This window comes from Trichosurus vulpecula, chromosome 5 (genome assembly GCF_011100635.1).
Source record: "Trichosurus vulpecula isolate mTriVul1 chromosome 5, mTriVul1.pri, whole genome shotgun sequence".
NCBI lineage: Eukaryota > Metazoa > Chordata > Mammalia > Diprotodontia > Phalangeridae > Trichosurus > Trichosurus vulpecula.
Genome location: NC_050577.1, coordinates 200830554 through 200845278, shown reverse-complemented (window position 1 = coordinate 200845278; position 14725 = coordinate 200830554). Strand labels below are relative to the sequence as shown.

At 39.5% G+C, this 14725-nt stretch overlaps 1 protein-coding gene across 1 annotated transcript in view; it reads right to left on the bottom strand.

Annotated features, from left to right (window-relative positions):
* Nucleotides 1-14725, bottom strand: part of CRACR2A (calcium release activated channel regulator 2A) — a 135139-nt gene that overhangs the window by 88681 nt on the left and 31733 nt on the right. The window contains exons 5-6 of the mRNA XM_036760685.1: nt 9702-9792; nt 3683-3778 (exon numbers count right to left, since the gene is read on the bottom strand). Coding sequence (XP_036616580.1) covers nt 3683-3778; nt 9702-9792 — 187 coding nt within the window. The remainder of the gene's footprint in view (nt 1-3682; nt 3779-9701; nt 9793-14725) is intronic.

The following is a 14725-nucleotide window of genomic DNA, read 5'->3' as shown; positions in this document are numbered from 1 at the left end:
TATTATGTGTAAGAAACAGAAAGAAGACAAGTTTAGAGTACATAGAGTAAAGTATAAGAACACTGGAAAGGTAGAAAGGGACTATATTGTAAAGGGCTTTAAAAGCCAAGCAGAGACTTTATATTTGATCCTGGAGGTGATATGGAGCCACTGGAATTTATTGAGTAGATGACATGGTGAAACCTGGGCTTTAGAAAGGTTGGTTAGGCAGCTGTTTGGAAAGAGACTTGAGGTAGAATGACTAACTGCAAAGTTTAATAACTTTCTAATAAGTAATCCAGGTGTGAGGTGATGAGGGCCTGCACCGGGGGGGAGGCTGTGTGAGTGGAAAGAAAGGGCACTTCATGAGAGATATTCTGAAGGTAGAAATGAAAACTCTTGGTAACAGATTAGATTTGTGGGGTGAGTAGGAGTGGGGAGTTGAGGATGACACTAAGATTGTGAACCTGGGCAATTGTAAGAATGGTAGTGTCCGTGAGAATAATGGGGAAGCTGGGGACAAGGGAAAGGTTTGGGAGGAAAGATAATGAGTTCTATTTTGGACATGCTAAGTTTGATACATCTAAGGGACATTTAGTTTGAGATATCTAGTAGACACTTAGTTGGAGATAAAATGAGTAACTGAATCCAAGTTGACCAAGTGAGATAGTATAGGAGAAGAGAACCAAGGACAGACCCTTAAGAGACATCACAGTTAGTGGGCATGACCTGGATGAAGCTCTAGCAAAGGAGCCTGAGAAAAAGTGGTCATTTAGGTAAGAAGGGAACCAGGAGAGAGCCATGCCATGAAAACCTAGAGAGAAGAAAGTATCTAAGAGAAGAGGGGGATGGACAGTGTCAAAGGTTGCAGAGAGGACGAGAAGGTTAAAGAAGATGAAGAAAAGACCATTGGCTTGGCAGTTAAAAGATCATTAGTAACTTTGGAAATATAGTTGCAGTTGAATGATGAGGTCAGAAGCCAATGCCTAAATTCCTAGGGTTCTCTAAGTAAAACATAGATATTGCTTACCATATTCAGGAAAGGTTCATTTTTCCTAAATGTTTTAATGTTTTTAATGAAATATGATATATTTTATTCAAAGCCTTTTCTGTATCTCTTAATGGAAGCATATGACTTTTGTTATTAATATTGCTTATTATTTTTATCAGGACCAATTGACTTTTAAGAATCGTACAGCCTGAAGAAGTTATAGCAGTCTCAAAGGTCAACTGAACTTGGCTATAGTCTCTACCAGAAAAATTGATGGCTAGCTATGGTAAGTATGTGCTTTTCCTCCACAGTTTTTCAAGCATCTTTCTTACAAAGCACAGAGCAATGTGTTAAAAAAAATATAGAAATTTCTCTGTGTGAATTTAGGGAAATGGCCTAGGGTAAGGACTCCCTATTCTGTACAATCTTCTAGGAAAGCTGGAAGTCAGTTTGGGAGAAATTAGATTTAGACTAACAGCTTACATGCTATATCACAATAAGCTCCCAAATAGACCCATGAGCTAAATACAAAAGGTCATATCGTAAACAAATTAGAGAAGGTAAGGAGATAGCTTTTACAACTATGGCTAAAGGGAGAATTCTTAACTAAATAAAGATTGCATGTGACCAGAAAAGGTAATATGGACAACTCCAAAGATATACAGTTGAAAACCATTTGCAAAAGCAAGATCAACAGAGTTAAAGGAAGGGAAACATTTAATTGGAGAGAAAAATCTTTGCATCAAATCTCTCTGATGAAGATCTAATACTTAAGATATAAAGGAATATTTTTTTATCCTTGTCCTTTCTGTAGCCTTTGAAACTGCCCATCACCCTCTTCTCTTGGATATTCTCTTCTCTCTAGGTTTTCATGACATTGCTCTCTCCTGGTTCTCTTTCTACCTGAATTACCATTGTTTCTCAGTCTCCCTTGCTAAATCTTCATCCAGCTCATGCCTACCAACTGTGGGTATCCCTCAAAGGTCTATCCTTTGTTCTCTTCTCTTCTCGCTCTATAGTCTCTCATGTGACGAACTTGTCAGATCCTACAGATTCAATAACTCTTTTCCAATGTCCAGCATGACTATCAGATATCTCAAACTGATTGAGAAGACTTATATGAACCCTGCATGCAAATATACAAGAATAGGAGCAATTCCCCAATAGATAATAAGTCAAATGAAAAGAAAAAATGCAAGTTACCAACAAGTGGATTTTTTTAAAGGCGCCAAGTCACTAATAAGGAATGAAATGCAAATTAAAGCAACACTGTACATCAGATTGGCAAAGATAACAAAAAAGGAAAATGGTGATTTTTGGTGGGACTGTGTAAGAGAACAAACACTAATGTATAATGGGTAAAAATGTGAATTCTTCCAGCCATTCTTGACAGGAATTTGGAACTAAACTCCCAGAGTCTCTAAAGTATATATCTCAGGGTTATCGCTGTTAGGCATATATCACAAAGAAGTCAAAGACAGAGAGAAAGGCCATTCACTTAGAAAAATATTTATAGCAGCGCTTTTTGTGGTCACCAAGAACTGGAAACAAAGTGGGTGTCCATCAATTTTGAGAAATCTGGGAAGCCCTTTGTGAACTGATAAAGAGTGAACTGAGCAGAACCAGGAGAATAATTTACATCATGACCACAAAAATCTAAGTTGAAACAACCTTGAAAGACTACAGAACAGTTCAATGCAGTCAACAATCATGTCTTCAAAGAACTGTTGATAAAGAATTCCACCCATCTCTTGGCACAGAGATGTTGGATCAGAGTTATAGAATGAAACATGAATTTTCAGACATAGGCAATGTGTTGCCTTGTTTTACTTTTTTTGTTATTATTTGGTCATTTTTCAGCTGTGTCTGACTCTTCATGACCACATTTGGGATTTTCTTGGAACAGATACTGGAGTGGTTTTCCATTTCCTTCTTCAGCTCATTTTACAGATGGGGAAACTGAAGCAAAGAGGGTTAAGTGACTTGCCCAGGGTCACACTGCTAGTTAGTGTCTGAGGCCAGATTTGAACTCAGGAATAGAAGTCTTCCTGACTCCAGGCCCAGTGCTCTATCCACTGTGCTATCTAGCTGCATGACTATAATATACTAATTTGTTATAAGAGTAGGCTTCTATGGGTCAGTGGGAGTAGGGAGTGATAAGAATGCCAAAGAGAGTATCAGTAACATTTTTAAAAACAGAAGAAAAAAAATAAATTCATAAGGAGACACAAACAGCATAATTCTGCTACACTAATGTGTTGTTTTATAGAAAGAAGGATTTCTATAACTGCTAAATTTATTATGAAAACTATATACCAGAAATAATAATATAATATATAACATATTTAAAAAAGTTATGTAACAGAAATCCACAATATCATGTACGATCCTCTTCTGTTCTTTAGATAGTAAAATATTCATGTTTATTAATGATTGTTAAGTTCAAAAGAAAAAAATTTAAATGAGAAAAAGGGATAATGCTTAGTATCACCCCATGGGAAATTTAGAGCAATTTTCCCAAGTTCTGCTCCTGGAATTGCAGAATTAGTGTTCACTTGGTTACCTGTGATTACAAAGACTTTTTTGACAGCTAAATGGAATCTTCCAGAAACTTTTTTTTAACTTGAGGGCCTGGCCCAGAGAAGATGAGAGAGGTAGGGGAGTGTAACAGAAGGATATATGTGTTATTTTGAAGGCAATAGTGTGAAATACCCGTTTCTGCTTCTGGACAAGCTGCTCCAGCTCCTGTTCCTTTGATACCAGCTTTTGCTCCAGCTCCTGACTCTGGCACTGAAATCTCTTCACATCCTGTCCAACCAAAAGAGGCAAAAATGAAATCCAGATGCAGCCTGGTGAGAGATGTCCTGAGATTCAGAGTCAGAGAGTCAGCCAGTGTTGGAAGGGATATTAGAGACCATCTAGTCATAGGATTTTATATCTGGAACTACAAGAAGGCTCAGAGGCCAAACTCCTCATTTTAGGGATGAGAAAACTTGGGTCAAGGAGCTTTAAATTACTCACCCAAAGTCCACGGGTAAGAAGTATCAGAGGAAGGATTTGAACCCAGATCCTCTCACTCCAGGCAGCAAGGCAGCACAATGGATAGAGTGCCAGGCATGGAGTCAGAATAACTTATCTTCATGAGTTCAAATCTGGCTTCAGACACTTGTTAGCTGTGTGACCCTGGACAAGTCACTTAACCTTGCTTGACTCAGTTTCCTCATCTGTAAAAGGAGCTGGAGAATGAAATGGCAAACTACTCCAGTATTTTTGCCAAGAAAACCCCAAATGGGGTCAGAAAGATTTGGACATGACTGAAAAAGTCTAAACAACCACCTTTCACTCCATAGTTAATATTCTTGCCATCCATGGTTAAACCCCTTCACTTTGCAAATGAGGCAAATATAATTGCTAGGGTCATACAGCTAGTAAGTGGCAAAACTGAAACCAAGACATAATAAAGTGAAGGCCATAACAACAATTCTTGTTGCATATCTATTCTTTTTGCCTAGCACTCTTCTAGGCATTGAGGGAAATAAAAAGTTTAGATAAAACACTCATAGAATTTACATTCTCCTAAGGAAGTAAGACACCAACATAGTTAGCTATAACACACAGTCTTACACACATTAGAAGCCCATTAGTGTATTCACACTCAGACCTCCTGACCAGCAACTAGGCCTTCCACTCTACCAGCCTGAACCCAGTCTGAAGACCTTAGGCAGATGCCGTGTGTCAAGTCCTCACCTTGAAGCCGACTTGGTTCTAAGCCTAACTTCTTCACTAACTCAGTTTAGGCTTGACTACATCATGAAATCTAAGTCTCAGTTTCCTCACCTGACAAAATGGGAGGAATAATGATATCTATCCTATGCTGCTCAGAGAAGTGTGACAGGATCGAAAAATTGTGGCTGGAAGAGGTCTTAGAAATTATCTGAGGGGCAGCTAGGTGGCGCAGTGGATGAAGTGTAGGACCTGAGTTCACACTTACTAGCTATGTAAAGCTGGGTGAATCACTTAATTCCTATTACTTGGGAGGGGGGTGGGGAGAAGCAATTATCTAGTCCAATACCTTTAGAGATAAGAAAACTGAGGCCCTGGGACTTTAAACGATTTTCTCAAGATTACACAGGTAGTATCAGAGGCAGGATCTAAACCCAGGTCCTTTGACTCCTGTCTCCATTGCAATATGTTCTTCGGACTCCAGATCCAGCCCACTGTCATATACGATGGCCTCCTAGTCAAATGACAGGATATATGTAAGAATGCTCCCCAAAGTATACAGCAGTCTACAAATGCAAGGCCTTTGTTATGCAAAGGCCCCTATCATAGGAAGGAGACACAGCAGCACAATGAGCTGAACCTAGATTTAGTGGTGAGCTCCTTGAGGCTGGGCACTTTCTGTTGCCTCTTTCTGTATTGACAGTGGCACATTTTGTTGTTTCTGTTGTTTCAGTCTCTGTGACTCCATTTGAGGTTTTCTTGGCAAAGATACTGGAGTGGTTCATCATTTCCTTCTCCAGCTCATTTTACAGATGAGGAAACCAAGGCAAATGGGGTTAAATAACTTGCCCAGGGTCACATGGCCAATAAGTGTCTAGGGCCAGATTTGAACTAAGGTGTTCCTGACTTAAGATCCAGTGCTCTATCCACTGTACCACCTACCTGTCCCACTTGGCAATATAAACGTAGGCACTTAATATTCATTAACTGACAAACCCAGGTTTCCAACCTTGGAGTCATCCTTAATACTTCCCTCTCCCTTTACCAACCACACCTAAACATGAGAAAACAATCTCATTGAAAGCAATGAACATTTTTTTTGTCCTTGCAGTCAAAATTTTACAAAGGTATCTTGCACCTACTATTCAATAATTACTTAGAAATTGTGGAACGGAAATGTCAAGTCTTGTCAACTTTATCCCTAATGCCGCTATCTTGTGCAGAGGACAGGGTGATGGATCAGACATCAGGAAGACCTGAGTTCAAATCCAACTTCAGACACCTACTAGTTAGGTGACCCTGGGCAAGTCAATTAACCTCTTTCTGACTCAGTTTCCTGAACTGTAAAGTGGGGATAATAATAGTATCTAGCTCCCAGAGTTGGTGTGAGGATGAGATGAAATCTGTAAAACACCCGTAAAACATCTGTAAAGCACCTTATTAGCTACAACATTTCTCCCACCTACTCCTTATTTACTCACACGAAGTTATACTAATTCAGGCCCTTAACACATTTTGCTTGAACTATTTAAAAAAAGAACTCCAAATTGATCTCCCTTCTTCCATTCTCTCACCTTTCCAATCCATCTGACCCAGAGCTACCAAAATAATCTTCCTAAGGAACAGGTCACTCCCTAGCTTGAAAGCCTAAAGTGGCTCCTTACTGCCTCCAGGATAAAATATAAAGGTTTCAGCCGGGAATCAAAACCCTTCATAAACTAGATCCAACCTACCTTTCAGGTTATTTCATATTACTCCCCCAACGTACTCTTTCAGGAAAATTGGCCAACTAGTTTTTCCCTCAATTCCTTTCCATCTCCCATCCAATTGTCTCTCATGCCTAGAATACACTTGCTCCTTACCTTTTCCTCTTAGAATAGAATCCTTATTTCAACAAAGGTTCAACTCACATGCCACTTTTTATGTAGTCTTTCCTGATCCTCTCTTCCTCCTTATGATATTTTACATTTACTTCTCTGTGTACACATTGTATCTCCTCTCTGTATCTCATCCTAAGTACACATGGTGAACTCTTTGGGAGCAGGGACTATCCTGTTTTTGTCTTTGGTGGTCCTAGCATAGTGCTTGTATAGATAGAGTAAGCATTTGATGTTTGTTTCACTGAATTGAATTTACATAAACCTAAATCTGTCTTTTACAATTTTCACTGATTGCTACTCATTTTGCACTCTGGGGACAAAGAGAGCAACTCAGATTTTTCTTTTAAATGACAGCCCTTCGAATACTCGAAGACAGCTGTCATGTCCAGGAATTCTTCTCTTCTCCAGGCTAAACATACTCATTTCTTTGAACTGATTCTCATAGGCAGGGCCTTGAGGCCCCTCATCATCATACTCTCTTCTCGACATGTTCCAGCTTATCAATGTCCTTCCAGAAAACGAGACTAGGAGAGCAGACCCAACATGGAGCTGAGCTAAAAAACGATGATGGTGAACTCAGATGGGCCATTTCAGCAGCAGACACTGATGTGCTCCTCTTCCCTGTCCTGTTACTCCACTCTTTTATGCCAATGTCATGGTTTGGCATCCCCATGCTATGATTCCTTATAAAAGTATGTACACAGATTTTTCTGCATTTTCCCTGGTAGGACTGTGGCTGAACCACAAATTTAGTAGGGCTACTTCTTTTCCTCCCCCCAAAATCCCATGCTACTTAAAGAAAATAAGGGTTCTTTTTCCTCCTGTCTCCTCCCACTTCTTTCTGGAAAATAATCTTTTGGTTCAAAGAGAAAAAAGGATGAGACTACTCCAGGGAACTTGAATGTTAGCAGTAACCAAATATGGCTCCCTTCTCCACTCACCTCCCTATCCCTAGTCTCCCCTTTCCCCCCAAACCTATGCATGCTTTCTATGGATGCTGCAGGATACATATCTATCATCTCTGCTTGCAAAAAAGCATAACCATCCAATCCAGTCAGTTTCACAGATATTGTGTTAAAAAGGAAGTTGAGGGAGGGAGGGAGGGAGCTGGGAGGAGTTGGGGCTGAGTAACTCTCAGGTTCTGATTATCTTAAATTACACTCATTTGTACTTTAATTTCTTCCTCCTTTGCCCTTTACTCTCTGGAAGTTTGCCTTCAGTGTTAGTGGTTATTCACAAGGGCCTATGGTTGACCAGGCAGATAGTGGCACATGAGTTACAAGCAATAACCTAGCAAAATCAGGTCCCACAGTGGGTCTGCTCATTTGAGATAAAAGAAGAAGAATGGAGTCTGCCAATAAGGATTAGCAATCCCAGAAGATCACTCTGCAGTGTCTGACAGGCATGAGAGTGTGGGTTTTGACTATGGCTTACTCATGCAGCCAAACTGATGGTCTGGGAGCAGATAGAGTTTTCTGGCTGTGTTTTAAAATTTAGGGGTGGGTGGGGAGTAGAGAAGAGTGCTGAAATACTGGCCTGCCTTCAGTGGCGCAGTTGACTATGACTAGTCTTTTCTCATGGAGATTTAGGTTTCTTGGTGTAGTCACCAAAAGTATGATATAAGGAAAAGGGCCTTTTTTTTTAGATACAGATTTGGAATCAGAAGGCCTGAGTTTAACTCTATGATTTGCTGTCTGATATGATGCAATGATAATAATAATACAACTCTGTCACTTACAGTATATGATAGGAGCCACACGATAGTAATAACAATAAAAAGGTCAAATGGATTGATGACCTCATTGATATAAACATTTTCTCCAATGATGCAAGTCACAAGACATTGACACCTGCCCATCCTGTGGGTCCCTTGTCCCTGCTCTCCCCTAAATTCACCAACGGAGGCCTTATTGCTTTCTCCTGACATCAAAAGCTTTCAGGTGGTACACCCAACCCATCCACCTAAGATCCCTTACCAGGTGACCAGTCCATCTTTTCAATCATACTTTTCCCTGACAGTTTACTCATATTCTTCTTTGAAGTTCTCTCATTGAACCTATATTGCAACCTGTTCATACACACCATGGGCTTCTCTCTCACCCTTGGGGCAAGATTTCATAATAATGGTGATAATAACATCAGACATTTATAAAGTGCTTTAAGGTTTGCAAAGTCACCCATATGTTGTACAGCATTTGAACCTAACAATGGAACTGGAGTTCAAATAATGGAGTCCATTAAGAATACAAAGCATTATCACCCCCATTTTACAGATGAGGAAACTGAGGTTGAGAAAGCTTAAGTAATTTGTGCATGGTCACAGAGTAAGGCTCAAAGGAGTGCTTTAAACACAGGTGTTCCTGAATTAATGTCTTAGTCATAGTTTCCTCAGCTGCAAAAGAAAGGGTTGGACTAGACGGTTTCTAATGATCTTCCCAGGTTCACATTTTATAATCCTAGTCCATTGAGAGACAATGTGGCACATTGGTAAGAAGGCTGAAAATAACGTTAGGAAATGTGGGTTCAAATCCTGCCTTGGCCACTAAGTAACCATAGGCAAGTTATGTACATATTCTGAGTAACAATTCTTCATTTCGGGAAAAGAAACAAAACAAAATAACCTGTACTATCTTACAAGGTTTTGCTTGATTACCTTTAAAGCGCTATAAAAGTATGTTATCTTTCCTCATGAAGAAACAGGGTGAGTTTTCTTCATAGCTCAGCTCAAACACCATTTCAGACATTAGGCTTTTCCTGATCTCCCTTATTGCTACTGCCCTGCCCCCATTTAACTTTGTATATTTTTATATTTATTCATATTTGCAAATGTTATAGACAAAACTGTAAGCTTCCTGAGGGCAGGGATAGTTTCTTCCTTCCTTCCTTTCTTCCTTTTATCTTTCTTTTCCTTTTTCTTCCTTCCTTCCTTTTTCTTTCTTCCTTCCTCCATTTTTTCTTCTTCTCTCCCTCCCTCCCTTCCTTTTCCTTTCTTTCTTTCTTCCTCTTCTTTTTGTCTTGGTATCCCTAGTACCTGGCATATGGTAGAAAATGTTTGCTTTATTGGCAGTCTGTAAGGGAAAATAACATTTTTAAATCCTCAGTTTGGTCTTCTAGTCTCAGCTACTTACCTTTAAGAGAAACTGTTCCTTCTCGTTTTTTATCTGCTGTTCCATTTCCTCATAGAGATGCCGAACTTCTTCATCATATGTGGCAATTTTCCTAAACAGATGGTAAAAAGGGGTTTTTGACTAAATCTATACTGAGGTTACTGTCACTTTACATATATAACATATGTGATTTGGGAGATATAACTGATTTAGAAGCAGGGAGCGTAATTGGTGAATGTAGGAGTTTTGTTTCAGCCAAGGGGGAAGCTCAATTCTAAATCAACACAAAGGGCACATATTATATAGTGATGCAAATTAGATATGATATACTTTTTGGGGGGTCCTGTTCTGTGATTTTATCAGTTTTGGGAATTCCCAGTGAGGAATTCCCTCTACCAATGAAAATATGCAATTGTTGGACACTTACAGTTGAGTCAATACATGTTTTTAAACACTGGCAATTGGAATGGATACATAATATAATTTCATGTCATCTAAAGTCTCCTGAGCACTCACTAGCGGATGGCAATACTTTTATTCTTTTCTTTATCGCAATTTTTAAAGGTGGCTTCTTCTCTCCTCACACTATTTTAGTCACTCTCCACATTCTCCTCACTCATCATATAATCTCACCTACTTTACTAAGAAAATGAAGGCCATCCTCCATGAGTTTCCCTACCTTGCCAGCCATGTTCACTTGGCTCAGCCCCTGACTCTCCAGGATACTTTTCACCTCCTCTCACTTTCACCTTCCTTTTAAATGTTGTCTCCCCACCTTGATTACAATTAAGCTCTCTGAGAGCAAGGACTATTTTTCTTTAGCTTGTATTTTTATTCTCAAATATGGGAATATATGGGGTGTATGGAGTGTTCAGAAAGACTAGCACCTCTGGTGTGAGGACTTACCCAGCCCTTTTCAGGGTTATTTTCTACCTTTGTTGTCCACCTGATTCACCCAACTCTCACCTGTAGCTCCAAGAAGCTATAGCATGTGCAGTGGCCACAGCTGAATAAAGCTGCCTCAACAGATGGGCTAAACCAGGTTGAGGGTAACCAACAGGCCTCAAACCCTTGGGTGAATTGGGGTGGGGGGATGTCTACCCCAAGCATGTGAAAATTTCCCCCACTAGAATGGGTGGATGAGAACAATTTGTTTCAACAGCCATGAAGGGACTGAGTCAGACATTAAAGAAACCAAGGTCGTCCACTGCAGCCAGGGCCATCACCAGTCATTTTGACTTTTGTCCTGCCGCTGGACTGATCAGGAAGAGAGAGTGAAGCTGATGACTTTGTGCAACTCTGCCTCACTTAAATCCAATTTATATGCAAATCAAGACATCACCCAGGAAGTCATTGGTCCTCTTCAAAAATGAAGGACAAATAACAATTTGTATACACAGTAATGCCTTCTATCCTCTCCTTTTCTCTCTCTCCCTCTCTTGCTTTAGTCTCACTGTCTCTCTGTTTCTTACTGTTTCTCCCTCTATTCTGTATCTCAAAACCCCTCCCTCTGTATCTTCACCCACCCTCTCCTCTGCTGTAGTCTGTAAGGAATACATAGACCTTCTCCTGTCAAGGCTAATACTTCTGCTCTGACCCTGTCCCTACCTGGAGTTTGCCTATTTGATCAATCTTTCTCTGTCTTTTCTAATCTTCAGTCTCTCCCTTCTACTTGCTTCTTCCCAGATGCTTGCAAACATGCCCAGGTTTCTTCCATTATTAAAATGATAATAATAACCTTCACTTGACCCTGCCAATCCCTTAATTATGCCTTATGTTTATATCTTTTCTCTACCATGTTCCTAGAGAGAATTCTCTACTCTCCCTGCCTTCACTTCCCCAATAGCCATGCCTTAGAAACAAGTTGATGAATTCACTACTTGACTGCATCTACAAGGTTACCAACAATCTCTTGCATGTTAACTCCAATGACTTTTTCTCAGTCTTCATCCTACTTGCCTCCTGTGTGGCTTTTGATAGTGCTTGATCTTGAATGTTCTAGCCTTTCTTGGTCTCCTAGATATGGCCTCTACTGAATCTGCTTCTACAAGTTTGATCTTTTTCAGCCTCCTTTTGGGCATCATAACCCATCTCCCATATTATAAGAAAGGCTCTACACTGAGTTACCTTGTTTTTCTCACTCTCTGAATTTCCTCCTTGGTGATCTTATCAACTACCATAGGTACAATGATCATTCCTACAGAGATGGGGGAAAGGAAGGGGAATAAGTATTTATAAAGCACCTACAGTGTGCCAGGGACTATGCAAAGTGTTTTTTACAAATATTATTTCATTTGATTCTCTATAATAGCCCTACAAGATAGGTCCTATCATTATCCCATTCCACACTTCAGAAAACTGAGGCAAACAGAGGTAAGGTGGCTTGCCTAGGTAATCACAGCTAGTAAGCGTCTGAGGCTAGATTTGAACTCAAATCTTTATCTACTGCACTACCAGCTGCCTCTTCGATGGCATATGTGTATGTGTGTATATATATAATATATATGCACATATATATTATATATATGCACATATATATTATATATATGCACATACACAAATATATGCATATAGAGAGATCTATTTATCTACTTCTCTCTGTATCTATTTCTACACTTGTTCTTCCTCCAAACATGCCCATTTCCACCAAGAGTTCCACACTCCTCAAAGTGACCCAGTTTTGGAACACTGGAATTATCTCTGACTCCTCCGTCATCCACCACATCCAATCAGTTGCCAAATCTTGATTCTACCTCTACAAAATCTCCTGCATTGGTTCTTTTCTCTCCAAACACTCAGCCTTCTTCCACTTCTCACCTAGATTATTGCTACAGCCTCCTAAGTAGTCTCCTTAACTTTTAGTCTTTCTTCTTCCCATATGCTACTAAAATAATCTTCCCAAGGCACATATCTGATCATTCTGTTCTGCTCAAAAAACTACCTATCATCTTCTTTAAGATAAAGTACATACCCTCCTCAGCCTGAGCATCTAAAGCCTTCCTTATTCTGGCTCCAACTGCTTTTTCTAGCCCTATTTCAAATTCCTTCTTTCTTCAAAATTTATGTACCAAACAAACTGCTAGACAAACTGATTTCCCAGAAATCAATGTTCCATCACTTGCCTCCAGGTAGTTACACTTAGCTCCAGAATTCCCATCATGCAATCTCTCCTCATCTCTGCCCCTTAGGATGTTTATCTTCCTTCAAGTTTGGGCTCAGGTGCCACTGCCACTGGGAAGCTCTTTCCAATCCTCTCCTATTTAAGTGCTAGAACTAACTCTTCTGCTCCTCAGGTTACTTGCATTACATCCTTTGGTAGATTGTTAAGTCAGTAAGAGTTTTATTTTTGCCTTTTTATTCTCAGCTTCCAGCACAGTGTCTTGCTCATAGTATACATTTAATAGAGGTTGAATTGAATTGAAATGTGTTCAGTCTAGCAATGTAGGATTCAGAACCAGTCAACAAATATTTAAAGATTTAAAAAAGTAATAGATACAGTTTCTGCTTCACAAGATCAAAGCTTGAATCTAGGCCCAAAAACAAACAGATTCTCTGTCCTTGAAGAGCTTACATTTTACTGGGGTTATATGTATGTATATATATGTATGTATATATATATGTATATATATATATATATATACATATATATATATATCAAAACAAATAGGTATAGAAAAAGTAATTTCTCCTTTTTTCCCTTTGTTCAAAATTTGTTTAACTAGATAATTTAACTAGATTTTCTAGATAATTTAACTAGATAATTCTAACCTAGGCATGAAAGCTGTTTTCAGGATAAATGGAAAGAAAGCCAACAGCTGATGAGCCCAACTAGAAGACTTTTACTTGATATTAATAAACATGTCAAAATACACTGATTTTGCCAAGTATTACAACCACTGTCCAAATCAAATAGTAGTGGGGGCAGCTAGGTGACACAGTGAATAGAGCACCGGCCCTGGAGTCAGGAGGACCTGAGTTCAAATCCAACCTCAGACACTTGACACACTTACTAGCTGTGTGACCTTGGGCAAGTCACTTAACCCCAATTGCCCTGTCTTCCCCCTTCAAATCAAATAGTAGTCTAAGTACTTTATGAAGTGCATTTATTAAAATTCTAATGTTAGTGTAATGTTGTTGGATGAACATGATAATCAGTTATCCTTGTAACTCATTGAAATACATCAAAGACATGAATGGGCTTCTTTGAAGAAGTTAAGGCATTTTTAGCTGAATGTTCAACACAAAAGATATTCCCCCATTGTCTATAATGATGCTGTCTCACTGTGACTGAAAAGCCTTTCCCACAGGCCATACATCTCTGTATCTCATTATCTTCAGCCCATTTTCTATTTAAAGGCAATTTCAAGAGGGGAAGAGCATTAATAACTATGAGATTCCAAAACCTGATCTGAGCTTTGAAGGAAACTAAAGGTTCCACAAAGCATACATGAGTGAGTACACCCCAGACATGGGGATTTCACCTGTGAAAAGGCATAAGAGCAAGAGATGGAATGTTGTATACACAGGGGACAACTATCAACCCAGTTAACAAAAAGTATATGAATGGAAGCAGTATGATAAAATGGGAAAGGTAGTTAGGAACCAGATTTTGGAGGGCTTTAAGCACCAGGATGAGGATTTTGTATTTTAACTTAGAAGTAATAAGAGATTATTGCAGATTTTGGGTTAAAGGTGTATATGTTTTCATATAAATTTGGAAGCTGTGTGCAGAGGGAAAAGGAAGAGTAATTTCCTTTTTTTTGGAGGGGGGGGAAGGCAATTGGGGTTAAGTGACTTGCCCAAGGTCATACAGCTAGTTAAGTATCAAGTGTCTGAGGCCAACTTTAAACTCAGGTCCTTCTGACTCCAAGGCCAGTGCTCCATTCACTGTGCCACCTAACTGTTCCTGGGTAATTTCTTCTCAAAAGCTGGGTTCTTCCTCCATGGCTGGCCTTCTTCTCATCTGTCAAAGAAGACTCTCTTCTCAGAACTTGCTCCTGCTTTTTATGGTTGCCAGGGGACATGGACAATCCTTTTAGCCAATA